A 13,715-nucleotide genomic window follows, 5' to 3' on the forward strand; every position below is an offset into this window, starting at 1 on the left:
CAAGAAAAATAACATCTACGCAAGTCTTGTTGTCGGTAATACAGCTAAATGCTAGCTAATATTTATTTTTGTTCAATATTTTATTCACCATAGTCTATAATAATTATAGAATGTACAACCCACCCAATTTATGTAAAATCTATCCTCATAAGAAATAACTTGGAATTTAAAATAAAGCATGGTTTACAAGAGAGCGTAATTTAAGTAATACATTTTAAAATGTATTTTTGCTTACATTTTTTTTTTAGTTTTAAATAGAATATATATTGGTAAAGCTCCTTAGTATAGTAACTCTAACATAAATTATATTTGTGGAGTTGAAAAAAAATACTTAGGTACTATAAAGCCTGCATTTTACCAACGACCCATACGAATATAGTATTATTATTAATTTTAAGTTTTATTGAATTGCATATATTTTTGTTAGACTTTCTATTGAAAAAATATTGCAGCTTGACTTTTACTTATTATATTGTATTAAAAATAATATACTGTGTAATAATCTTCAAAAATGCTAGAAATTTATTTATGATACTATTATAAAATATATGCATTTATAATTTATATACATAATATTATATGATATGAAATTAAATATCATGACTCATATTATGGTTATTGGTATCCTATAAAAAAAATTTTCTTAGTGGATCAAAATCCAGAATCAGAGAAAATCAAATATGAATTATGCTGAAAACCACTTTTCAATTATGGTGAGAAAGGGTAAACGCTCTGTCATCCCTAATAGGTACGCCACTGTTATTGTCGTTGTGGTCAAAGCAGACTATGATTCGGAATGGGCACAATCGGACGGGAAATATATTCAATGATCAAAATTAACTATTCCAGAAGAGGAATGTTATTGAAAATACTTACAGCATTCTAACAGCACCAATGGCGTCAATTTTGAAAATTGGTAGTCTGCAAAGTTGATAAAATATAACATTGTTGACTCAGATTCAAAATTTCGATAAAAAAAACTTGAGGTTTCAGCAACCTTCTTTCTCAGTAGTATTTTTTTATTAACATTGACAACATAATGGTCGTATTCGTAAGCTCCCCCCCGGGATTGCGACTATACATAAATGGTGGTATTTTCATGTTTATTGACTAGATACTATATTGTGATTAGAGTATAACGATAGTTATTATTATTGTCGTGCGATACTGAAAACAATTTTATTACCCAACAAAGTGAAATAGGACATTGCTGTTGTAATTTTATCTTATGTCATTGATAATATAATAATCATCAATCACTTACCGGTGACTAGACGACCATAAATTCAGGTATACCACTTATGCGGGCCGGTTAGTGGTCCACGGTCGGCTTTGGTAGATCTATTTAACGTGAACGACCAATTCAACTGACCTGCAGTGACGACAACGAGTCCGAGCAATGTGCCTATACTATTCCAACATTTCCCAATTTCTATGGAAATGACTATACGTTTCCGGTCAATGTCGTCATTTCCCACATAAACGTATTCGACCGTAACATGGTTGGTGCTGATGAGAAACAAAATTTTTTAGCTCCTAAAAATCTATGATTAAAAAAAAAATCTTTTATGAAAACATTTTAAAAATAATTATTAATTTAACACTGTGGTATATTTTTAGATTAATGATTCAAATTTAGAAATCTTCTGCGTAAACAAAAATATTTTTATTTATAATCACGACTCATGAGTCATGAGTTTATGACTTGTAATAATAATTATTAACTAAGGTAGGTACTGTATGTTAAAACGCAGGTAGTGAATCCGTAATCATATCTTTTTCTTTAGTTGGAAACTTGACAAAATATGAGCTAAATATTAGTTATCTGTAGTATACCTACTTATAGTTATAGTAAAAGTCAAAACTTCATCAAAAGGTTTTTCCATGAAACCAAAATGCACTGCACAAAAACCTTATTACCTGCCTGCTAATACACTTTATAAAATATTTTACCACTTGATAAAAAATGATTCATACCACGGTACTGGGTACTGTGATATAAATTATAAAAGAAGTACACAAAACCCCTTCAGAGGAATTTTAAATGGAAAATGTGTTAAAATGTGCTGTTTTAATGGAATTTGCTATTTGTTTACTGGAAATTCAAGTACTTACAGTAAAAACTATAAATTAAAAGCAGTCTTTGGAAAATTATTGTCATTTTTTATCTATATTTAAATTTATTTATATAAAATAAAACATACATAAAATAGTATGTTTTTTTGTTAGTACATTGCAGTATGAACTAAAATTAAAACCATATTTTTCTGTTGATGAAATAACAGACTAGGTACTCGTATACACACAATATTTTACTCGGAATTAAACTTGTTAAAGTAGATTTACTTGGAGTCTAAGTCTTAAACAATACAGTTACATTTGACTAAATTAATAATGATTATTTATATTGCCGAGCGAATTGGTAGCCTAAAACAATCTTTTGCAGACACTCGTATAATTATTTATTCAATCTCAATTCATTAAAATATAATATAACTAAGACGTAAATGTTTCACTTGGTAGTTGAGACGTAGCATCTATAAATTCGAGTATATAAACTTTGTAATCTTCACGCATACTACTCTGCTCGGATTCGACTTTAGAAACAATATTATATTGCAGAAAAACCCGTGATAACAATCGTGTAGTTGCGCTAAAATTAAACATCAATAATATACTTGGGGTAAGTAGTTATAATAACTCGTCAAAACAGTGTATAATATTATGCTTAGCTATGACTGCATGAATTTTGAGACGTATACAGGGTAATTCGACGAGCATTATTGCCCCATTTTCAGCCTTCAATAATCTAATTATTAAATTATTTAAATTTCTGATTTTTGGAAGTTTTTAGTATATCTACTCTAAATAATCAAATACTTTATGCCATTTAAGGAGTGTCACGAGGGGATACAAACTTATTGATAAACGATAACCACCATTTTATTGTAAATTGTTCAACTGATGATTTTTTTTTTTTTGAAAATGTTTATGCATTTAAATTTGATGATTAGTTTTTAAGTTATTAAACTTAACTTCTTTAAGATATTATAATATTTATTGATAGTAGTTATAGGTATATAAATATTTAAATATAATATTCGTATGCTTAGGTAATTTTTGTAAATTAAAAAAATTCTTATATATTATTTTTAATTACTAATTACTTACTATAATTTAAAAATCATCAAGCCATTAATCATCATATGGCCAGATCTTTGAAGCAATTATTATTCTAGTTGCATAAAGATTAATAAGTCAGAAACTCAGAAACTACACATTTTAATTTTGATTTATTTACATAAACCATCTGCTTGACAATGTATACTAAAAAAAGGGGTTCACATTTGAAAAAAAATATTTTATCTCATCAGACACTCTTTAGTAAATAGTATAAAAAATATGCTTATAAATTCCGAAAATTAGAATTTTAAAAGTGCATTATTAAAGGAAAAAACGAGAATGAGCATGGCTGATATATCCCCTGGTATAATTGTGAGAAATATGGGATTATAAAATCGTTCAAATTCCATAAAATGTATATTGTATATAAGGGGTGGTGTTTCGAATAAACAATGCAGATAAGTGACAGTGCAGCACAACCGCTGGTGACAGACGAGAAACATAATATTATTATTATACTTCATACGCAGCTAAACAGAGATGTTCTTATTCGAAAAACATTAAGTGAACGTTGTATTTATAAACCATTTTTGCATTAAACCGTTATGGCACTCGCTGCCACTCAGAGGATCAATAATATCGCTTAACCTTAAAAAGAATAAGCGTATTTAACGAATATCGTTAAAAATATATCATATTATGTCTTTCACCACAAATACATATAGGTAATCGAGGTGAGGATTTGGATGAAAAAAACTGAATTGAGTTAGTTCGGGTAAGTCAATGTTTAAGAACGTTAAAATAAGCTATATTTAGTTAAAAGCCGACAAGTAATAATATATTATTATTTATTTACCTGCGAAAGTTTAATGTTAGGACAGAAAAAAATATTAACTTCACTCAATTAAAAAGAAAATACTAAATTTTTTTTTATTTACCTCTTGGATCACCCATATAACTTTGTGCAACTTTCAACTTTTTTAATTATATTATATTATATTTTGTTAAAATATATCCTATACAATTCCTTCATTTTGCATACTATAGTTGTAGTGGTTAATGCAATAATTACACGTTTGCATCGACTAAATTATTAAATCTATAATTACTTTTTATGTATATTAGGTATGTATACAGAAATGATTAATTAAAAAAAAATAATTAATTGTAATATAACTTTATTTGTAGATATGTATAAAGATGGTTTAACGATTATTCCACATACCTATGAATAAAGCTTTAGTTCTTAAGTTAATCAGAAAATTAATTAACTAGAAGTTTACACACCTTTACACACCATAGAGGATAACTCAGTGATTCACTCTAACGTTTAAACAGCAATCATCCTATTAGTTCAGATTATCATTTAACCTCTATTTGGGTTAAATTTATGGGGTTGCTAGATTTATGTCAAATAGAGTGATCAGTGGGGGGTTTTGCCCCCACACCCTGTTCCATTCATACAACGATGTGTGATGTATCGGCAATATATTCAACAACATTCGTTTTTTTTTTTTATATAATTACAAATAAATAATTAAAGAAACTTGAAGTTTTCACTCGAATATTGAGGTTCTTGTTTTCTAGGCGTTAAATAATTCGAAGCATATTTTGGCTATTTTTCGATTATTTATAGAATTGTGAAATGTTTGACTTTTTACAATAATTTTTCAAGTGTTGTGCTAAAAAAAAAAATACGAGAAAACCATTCCACAGAGATGAATTGTATGGGACCGTTTTGTATCTATTATACCGTCCCAGACGATTGTTACGAAAGTACCCAAAACAGTGTCTGACCCGAAAAGTTGAAAATTTTTCAAAACGCGCTTGTAGAGATAGTCGACAATTGAGTTTTCTTGCATTGCTATTGGAACTAACTAAATTGGAAAAGTAAAACTATATCGTAAGCATATTTTATTTCAGTTTTACATTTCAGAAATCCAATTGACGAAAAAATATGTCAAATGCTATCATTGAATGTGCCAACAGGAAATAATAATTTACATAATAATATACTGTACAGCATGTACTACTCATATTATATAGAAAAACATGTGAGTACTTCGCAGTTGTACACATACTCCCGACATAATATTATGCATTTATGCCTTATGAGTTATGACAATAGTAACTATTAATTTGAGGAAAAAATGATAACATATAATTCAATTTGACTATTGTAACTTTTGTACAGCCATATTATAATACGCGAAGAATGAACGCCTAGTACAGTAGTCGTGTGTATAGGCACGCACTCGTTCTTTTGTCTGCTACTATCGATTTATTAATTTCATTATTATGCCGGGGAATAGTACAAAGACGTTCATTTTTCATGTTTTTACCGATATGCGTGTACAATTGACGACGACGAACAATAACTACGGCGACGACCTTTTAAGTCAGAGACTATACGTGTAAATGTGTGATCAATACAATTACTACGAATATATAATATTTAGGTCTGAAATATCAGGCATTTTGTATTAAATATAATATTGATCCGAATGCTCGTAAATTTTTTCTTCAATGGAATTATATCACATATTAAGCAAAAATGTAAAATAGGGACAAGGAGGACAGTGATGCACGACCTTTATTCGACTACGGCACTATACGGCGAAGAAATATTTTATCTTTAAATAATGCATGGTGGGCCGTCAATATACAAATATATTTATATAGTGTGGATAAAAAAACCATCTTATAATAATTGTCAGTATTAATTATTGTTAAAGAAAGTTAGAAATAATTTAACAACATTTTATAACTATTACGACGTTTTTTCGTCATTAAAAAAATTCATTTAAGTTTAAAATGAATCAAAAAAGTTTCAATTTATCATCCATTGCAAAACATTTATATTTTGTTAAATATTAAAATTATCTTGCGGGTCACATGCAAGATCTTCAAATGAGTCTTTCCAATTTGATTTTGTTTCCCTGAAATTCATGAAAATTAATTGTAAAAAAACTAGAAATTTAAAACAGATACATACTACAATACCTATAACTTTTAGTTTTTAAAAAACTTAAAATATAATAAATAAATAGGTATGAGTGTCGATCATTCGTTAACTTTTTCATTAACTAAATTCTGTTTTAAAATTCTTATTGGTTTACTACATAAATAATAGGTACATTGAAAATTAATTTTCGTTTCATATCCAAAGGCAAAAACTATCTTCCGCGGTGAATTCCAAACACGCTGCTACTCATCAGTGTTCACCAGCAATGAGCTCCAGCAGGTGGTGGGAAAACGGCTATCCTGTGTATGGCTCCAAGGTCCACCGATATTCCGAATAAAGTCCTGAGTGTCAGCGAGTGTGTCGTCCGACACCACGTGTTGAAAGCTTGCCTACTGTCCTGCTCATTTACCGGCCATGTTGAAGGAGGCCATATTAATTCTTCACCACAAAGACCCAGAGAAAACTGACACTGAACGATCGAGTTATAGGTTATAGGTTAGCTACAGGTAAATTGTTACTTTTACTGGGCCAACTTGACTCTCGCCTACTACGCACTGACATGACCGCATGACTATGGAGTTCCACTGTCGGTAAAAACATTTCCGCAGACACCAAAGACCCATGGGAAAAATCGACAACTATCATGATTCTTGAGCTATCATCAGACTAGGAATGACACGAAGCACATGCATTTTTCTACTGCCTGAGATGGAAATAAGAAGCTATAGACAACAATATTAAAACCATTCTTAACTACCTATATATCAAGATGATACGTAGATAAAAACGACGTGGGTCACATACTTGACCATCTCAGAGCTGTTTTCTGAATATCACGTCGACAAGGCAACAATATGAATTAATATATATACATGGATAAAATATGAAATATTAATACGAACGATGAATCTCACTATGGCGATAATTTAAATATTGTAAACTTTGTATTGAGTTAGCTGTGTGCCGATAGAAAATAATGTTTAAACTCATAACTAATAATTAATTTTTATAATATTATTTTGTTACAATAAACGATCCTGCGTGGGGGAGTATCATGCTAGTAGTTCAGAAGAAAAAGAAAATGATAGTATATTATTATCGATTGAATAACTCGGATCGCGATTTAAGTTATTTGTTTTTTAATGCAACCTTGTATTTAGTAAAAAAATATGTAAACAATGTGTGTTCAAATGCTTACACATTATTGTGTTTGTGGTGGTTTAGTACCTTACGTTAGTTTTTATTAGTATAACATTACCTGTACGTATGAATTTAATGAAACATCATCAATTACCCCTAAGAGGTAATAAGTTAAACAACTTTAGTAGGTAAATAATAATTACTTTCACGAACTCGATAATTATTCAGGATAAATTAATTGCAACTATATACCTATATAATTTAGGTAAGGTAAGTATACCGTATACGATTTTGTCAAACATTTTTATACGTAATTGCGAGCTCAAAGTTTACGCATATTTTGAATTTACATAAAATTTATATTGTATATCATAACCACGCCCACACTATCTGTATAAAACTCAACCTGCGTTCTATATAGCATAGGTAATATTATGAATAATGCAATATTTTATTCGATTCCCAAACAGCTGATATTTATAAATTTTGTAGAAACGTACAATCAACGTACGACACATCGGGGATAATATCGTCCTAGTTCATAATAATATATAATATTGTACCGCAGGGACTACAGGGTGGACCGCCGTGGTTTCCCGTTTTTAAGCGTCAACTATAACGAAAATCCGGGAAAACGTGACTCGTCCTATTAATTGTGATAGCGTCCCTTGTTCTGCGTCGGGAAATATCGAATTCGAAATTACAGATTTTTCCCCCAAACCCCTCCCCCCTGACTCCTTTGCATCAACCTCAGATGATACCCTATCTGGTATAGGTATGCCAAGTATAAATAGGTACTCGCGAATCGGCTGATTTTCATCCACCCACCATAGTTTGCATTCGCCATTCGGTTATGATGACGTAACGCATAAAATGTATTTGTCGGAAACCGTAAAATATATTATGGTCTGAACAACCGAGAACTCAATTTTAATGTAAAATAATAATATCTAGTTATCCCGGCAGGGGCGGCGGCGCGAGGGGTGTCATACAAAAAGTGTGACCTCGCTGCAGTCATATTAGTGCGGATTCGCAATTTTTTTAGTGTTTTTATTATTACTATAAGAATAATATATTTTGTAACAGAAGAACTGAGGCTAATGATGTTTGAAAGATAAGTCATACGGACAATTTATGGTCCAGTCTTCGATAGCGAAATCAAAGGAGTAATTATCTACGTCTTTGAAAACAAGATGCATTTAAAACTTTATTAAAAGATATTTCTTAGTTCTAGCCTCATCCTTTGTAAATTGTTTGTAACATATTTTTTTAAATTTAAACGACCTCCCTTGTAAATTTATAATTACAATACATTTTTCAAATATTGTTTTATTGTTTATTTTATCATATTATTTAATATATTTTATTTATGGCGGGGCGATAACAAACAAGAGTGGTGGGGAGATAAATTTTATAGGGTATACGCTGGCAGGGTGATAACAAACAAGCACCATATAATATGTTATATTACATAATACATTATCAATGTTATTTTGATTTTTGATACAATAATAATTGTTGTGTTATATCGTATTAATATTGAAAAACGTAATTTTAGAAACATTTAAAAACTCTATGTAATTTGATTTGACGTTAGTGTGCCATTTAACAACATAAAATGTGTCGCAAAAGGCACGCTTGCCGCAGGTTTGCCACCCCTGATGTAGGTAATATGTATATTATAACGTCGTTCGGCTTAAAAATTGCCCGAGTTTCAATTTTTTTAGTATTGTTTAGTTTTTATTTTTCCCCATCCTTGTGAGATTTTTTTACTTTACCTATTTATTAAATAATTTTGCGTACAAAAATAAATATATTAATATATTTAACTCTCAATGTAACGATGTAAAATACTAAAATATACGAACGCGATACAGCGTAAACCATGTTTTGAGAGTAAGAATCATAATAAACTTATTTGGTTATCATAGTATGACTGACATAAACGACTCTAGGACATAACATCAACCTTAAATAATTATAAGTAACGTTTTGGTAACCAATATGATATTATTCAACAGTAAAATCTTGGGAGCGATTTGAAAGATACTTAATATAAGGGTGAAATATTGACTACCTGTATCAAAAGCCAATTCAATTGCGCCGGTTGTATAATACCCATATTATCTTATCGAGATTTTCGATTCGTCTCGTTCACTATTGATCCACCAAAGCTGGAGTAGCCCTAAAAATGTTCTATTTAAACTCGATTCAAGTAACTTATGCTTCGCTCATGCTGTTCACCGCTTTGTGAAAGAAATTTGGAATGAAATTTTTTGTAGGCGTAAACAAACTCATTTCTGCCGTGATAGAAGTATTCATGAAAGGACCATTGTGAACACAAACATATACGGGGAACAATAAATTGCCGAAATGTCCACTATATTATAGAATCTGTCATTAGTCATTACGTAGTGTCAGGACTTTGGGTCTTGCGGGTCGAAAGTACTTCTTGTACAGTGAATATTTCATTGAAAAAGAGATAATTAACCCGCAATAGTTTACAAAAAAAGTAAACAATTTTTTTTTAAAAATTTCGTTTTAATTTTAGCGCATATTTTAACATAATATAGTAATATATGCATATTTAAGTCTTTTATGCTGCATATTTATAATAAGGGTTTTTTTTTTTTTGCTGTATAATATAATCTGTGGTCTAGTTATTACATTATATGCAGCCAAAAAAACACGAAAAACGAGCGACGTATTATTATTTAAATACGGACAAAGACATAGAAGTATTATAATTCAATAAAAACGCGTAACTTTCTTCTGAATTAAAAGTTTATTAGTTACGACGTCTTCAAATTTTAGAGACGGAATGGCGGCAATACATATTATATTATAATGAAATAATATTGTTGTGTATTGTATTGTATACAGGGCGATTCACCAAGCATGTCCACTGCCCATTTTTTTCAATCGATTTATAAAAATTCTGTTTGATATATACTTAGGTAGTCATGTTTTCAAATTTTTTTTAACTACTTAAGTAGTGTTCTGCAGTGAACTGCGGTGATATAAACTTCTGTTTTTTTTTCGATTTAGAACCCCCCTCCCCCTCCCTTTATATTGTAAATAATATAGCGGAGAAAGTTATTGAAAGTGTTGATAAATCTAATTCAAAATTCATACGAGTAGTCTCTCAGTTATTGAAATGTTATTACAAAGGATAATAGTCTTTAAATAGTACAACAAATCTAAAACATTTTGATATTGTGATATTTAAGTATAATTTTTAAATATACCAAAAATCAGATTTTTGACTACATGATTAAAGAAGAAAAAGGGAGTGAGGGCGTGCTCGGCGATCCACCCTGTAAAATAATATGATGTACACGTGCACGTACCTAAACCCAATTTATTCAAAATTCAAAGGCGGTAAGGAACTGGTCTGATGGCTTAAAAGTTAATACCGACCGCCATTATATTGATAATAATATGCTACTCGTAAATCAACGTTTGTGTGGTTTTACAACAATTTCCGATTTTCCTCTATGACGGTGGCGTTCGTAAAATTATTATTATTATTATAATACCGTTGTCGATTGAGAATGTTATTACGATAAAATATTGTCAGCGCTCTGCAAGTGTATATACCTCCTACGTAGGTAAATTATGTTATAGATTTGATCGAAAAACATTATAACTATACCGGTCTGCGGTGCATGACGTTCCAGACGCTTCCGTTATTATCAAAAATTGCATATCCAATGAGTTGAGACCTGTTGGACGCCTCTATCGCCGGAAACAATTGACCTTTGCATCGGTAACCGGATATGCTAGGTGTAGAGTATATACTATTATTATATAGGTAAGTATTCAGGTGTTTCAGCGTGACGGTATATGACCGTTTAGGGCAGCAATTATTTATTGTTCAACAGAATAATGTTGCCTCTGTAGTCCGAAATTGTATAAGTCGTGATCTGTGATAGTAATGCGGTGCACATATAATACCGAATCAGATATTGATTAACGCGAGACCAATTCATGTGAGTTTACCAAAATAATTATGTTTAAAAAGATAATCGTGTTTATACGGTACGGTACACAAACATACGTGTTGAAAAATATTTAGTGTTATATTTTTTAAATTTAAAAAATAAATGATTATTCATTAAACAGAAAAACTATGAGATATTTTCTTGAAAATAATAATGTTTTCAAAAATATTTAAAATCTTAATAATCTTATGTTGTAAATTCGTGTTCTTCCATTTTTATAAAAGAGGTTTTTGTTATGATATTTTTAACAATAATATATACTTACGCTGTTAGGTACTATAATTAATATAATATAGGTACCCAGTAATTTGTAACAAGTAAAAATGTTGGATACAATATTAGTTATTTCCATACACGTCTAATGATTATTATCATGTATTTTGTAACTCAAACGATTTGTTTACTTTTACAAACCCTAGTGGAAAACGCAATCGTATAGGTATATTAATATAGTCTTTGACTGAAATTATTGAGATCGGTGATTTTCATGTTGAATTATGGTTGTTCAAGAAGTTCTGGGACAGATCAATGCTCTATTATATATATAAATATAATGGTATTATTGTGGTTTGTTGTGTTGTATTTACGTTGGGGTGTCTAAGGTAGGGATCAAATAGTAGGACTTGGAAGTACCTATTGTGCGAATAGATAGATTGCTCGCATACCTCAGAGGAAACATAAATATTAAATACAAATTTAATATATTATTTTATTATCTATAAATGAAATTATTATATTATACACTGCATAATAAATAAAAATGTAGTTCTTGTGTTTTTATAGGGGTTTTCCATTTTCGGGAGGTCAAAATTTGAAATTTTTGTTTAGGTTCTTTGGCATTAAAAATATAAATTATATGAATTTTACAAATTATTATAAAATACAAAAATAGGTAAAATACCTACCGAGAAAAAATATCAAAAATATCAAAATATTGGTACCTATTATTATATAATAAAAATCAGTTTTTTGTTGGTAAAAATTTATAAGACATTAATGTTCTTGGTATTGTTATACTATACTTAGTGTATTATATAACAATTTGTAAAATCCTAATAATTTATATTATTAATAACAAAGAAATTAATAAAATAATCTGTAAAAACATTTTTAACCGCACACCTTTGGTTTAAAATTCATTTAAACTTTAAATAAACTCTGTTAAAATAGAAAGGAAAATGTTAGCATAGTGTAGTACTCACCTGAAAAGTTGGGGACCCAACTAGTGTAGTACCTACCTACGATTGGCCCCTAGTACTATTGGGGAACCCAACTCGGATGTGCTGGTAACGAAAGCTTCAGTCCATGACAACATATTAGCGAAAAATTACATTTTAATTTTTGAATTAATTATATATGTGTATATTGATTGTGTTTTTTTTTTTGGTATAATTTCTAAAAATATTAAATTGATGACGATAGTAACCGTAGGCGTATTATGAAAGTTTACAAACATTTTAAATGTGTCCATACGTATACGCATACATATGAAAATGTCATTACGCGGTAGAAATAATACGAAAACAATTATTCTCTTTTTCGTATGGTAAAAGATTAACTAACAATATTATAATAAAATATATATTTCAAAAACAAACTCAGGTGTTGCGATCGCTATCATAAACGGAGAGCAATCCATATCGTACAAATTACCAGACCATAACAGTATATATACGGCGGAATACATTGCACTCCTGGAAGGAGTCCACCTAGCCATTCAACTACCCGATCCCACAATTAACATTTGTACAGATTCGCTCAGCGCTCTAAACAATCTGAAATATAATTTACATTCAAGCATCCTAGCAATCAAAATAAGCAACATCATTGAAAATGCCAACAAGAACATACGGTTCATATGGACACCTGGCCACAGCGGAATTGATGGCAACGAGAAAGCTGACAAAGCAGCTCGTGAAGCAGTAAATAACCCTCTGACTGAAATACGCACGTACTCCTCACTCATCGACATCCATAGAAATGTCAACACCTATTGTACCAGTTTATGGGAATCTGAATGGCGTCGTACTCCCAATAACATGGACATCTTATGTGCAGAGAAGAACCTGCAATATGTGAAACCTGCAGAGAACCTCTCACAGTAAAGCACCTTCTCGTCCAATGTCGTAACCATATAGACACCAGGAAAAGACTTGAAATTCCCGGCAACATCTTCGAAGCCCTCAACCCAACACATGACAACACCAACAAAATCATCGCATTTCTAAAACAAATTGATATGTATAACCTAATTTAAGGAGCTAGTAAATCTATATGTAACCAAAACTAATTATATGTAAAACTAATTTAAGAAACTATTGTACATTCTTATGTAACTAAATATCTCATTTTCTGTTGCAAGCTAATAACCTTAGCAGTTGAAGCTGTACCATGAATAAAAAAAAAAAAAAAAAAAATTATCATACACTCACTAGTTCAGGTAAATTATTACAATTATATTCTTTAAATTAAAACCAATTGTT

At 30.1% G+C, this 13,715-nt stretch overlaps 1 protein-coding gene across 1 annotated transcript; it reads left to right on the forward strand.

Annotated features, from left to right (window-relative positions):
* The first annotated feature begins 10,498 nt into the window (after positions 1-10,498).
* Positions 10,499-13,337, forward strand: LOC103309088. The gene is made up of 2 exons (XM_008183679.1): positions 10,499-10,547; positions 12,835-13,337. Exons 1-2 carry the CDS (start codon positions 10,499-10,501, stop codon positions 13,335-13,337), a joined length of 552 nt encoding a protein of 183 aa, XP_008181901.1.
* Positions 13,338-13,715: the final 378 nt, after the last annotated feature.

This window comes from Acyrthosiphon pisum, chromosome A1 (assembly GCF_005508785.2).
Source record: "Acyrthosiphon pisum isolate AL4f chromosome A1, pea_aphid_22Mar2018_4r6ur, whole genome shotgun sequence".
Taxonomy (NCBI): Eukaryota; Metazoa; Arthropoda; class Insecta; order Hemiptera; family Aphididae; genus Acyrthosiphon; species Acyrthosiphon pisum.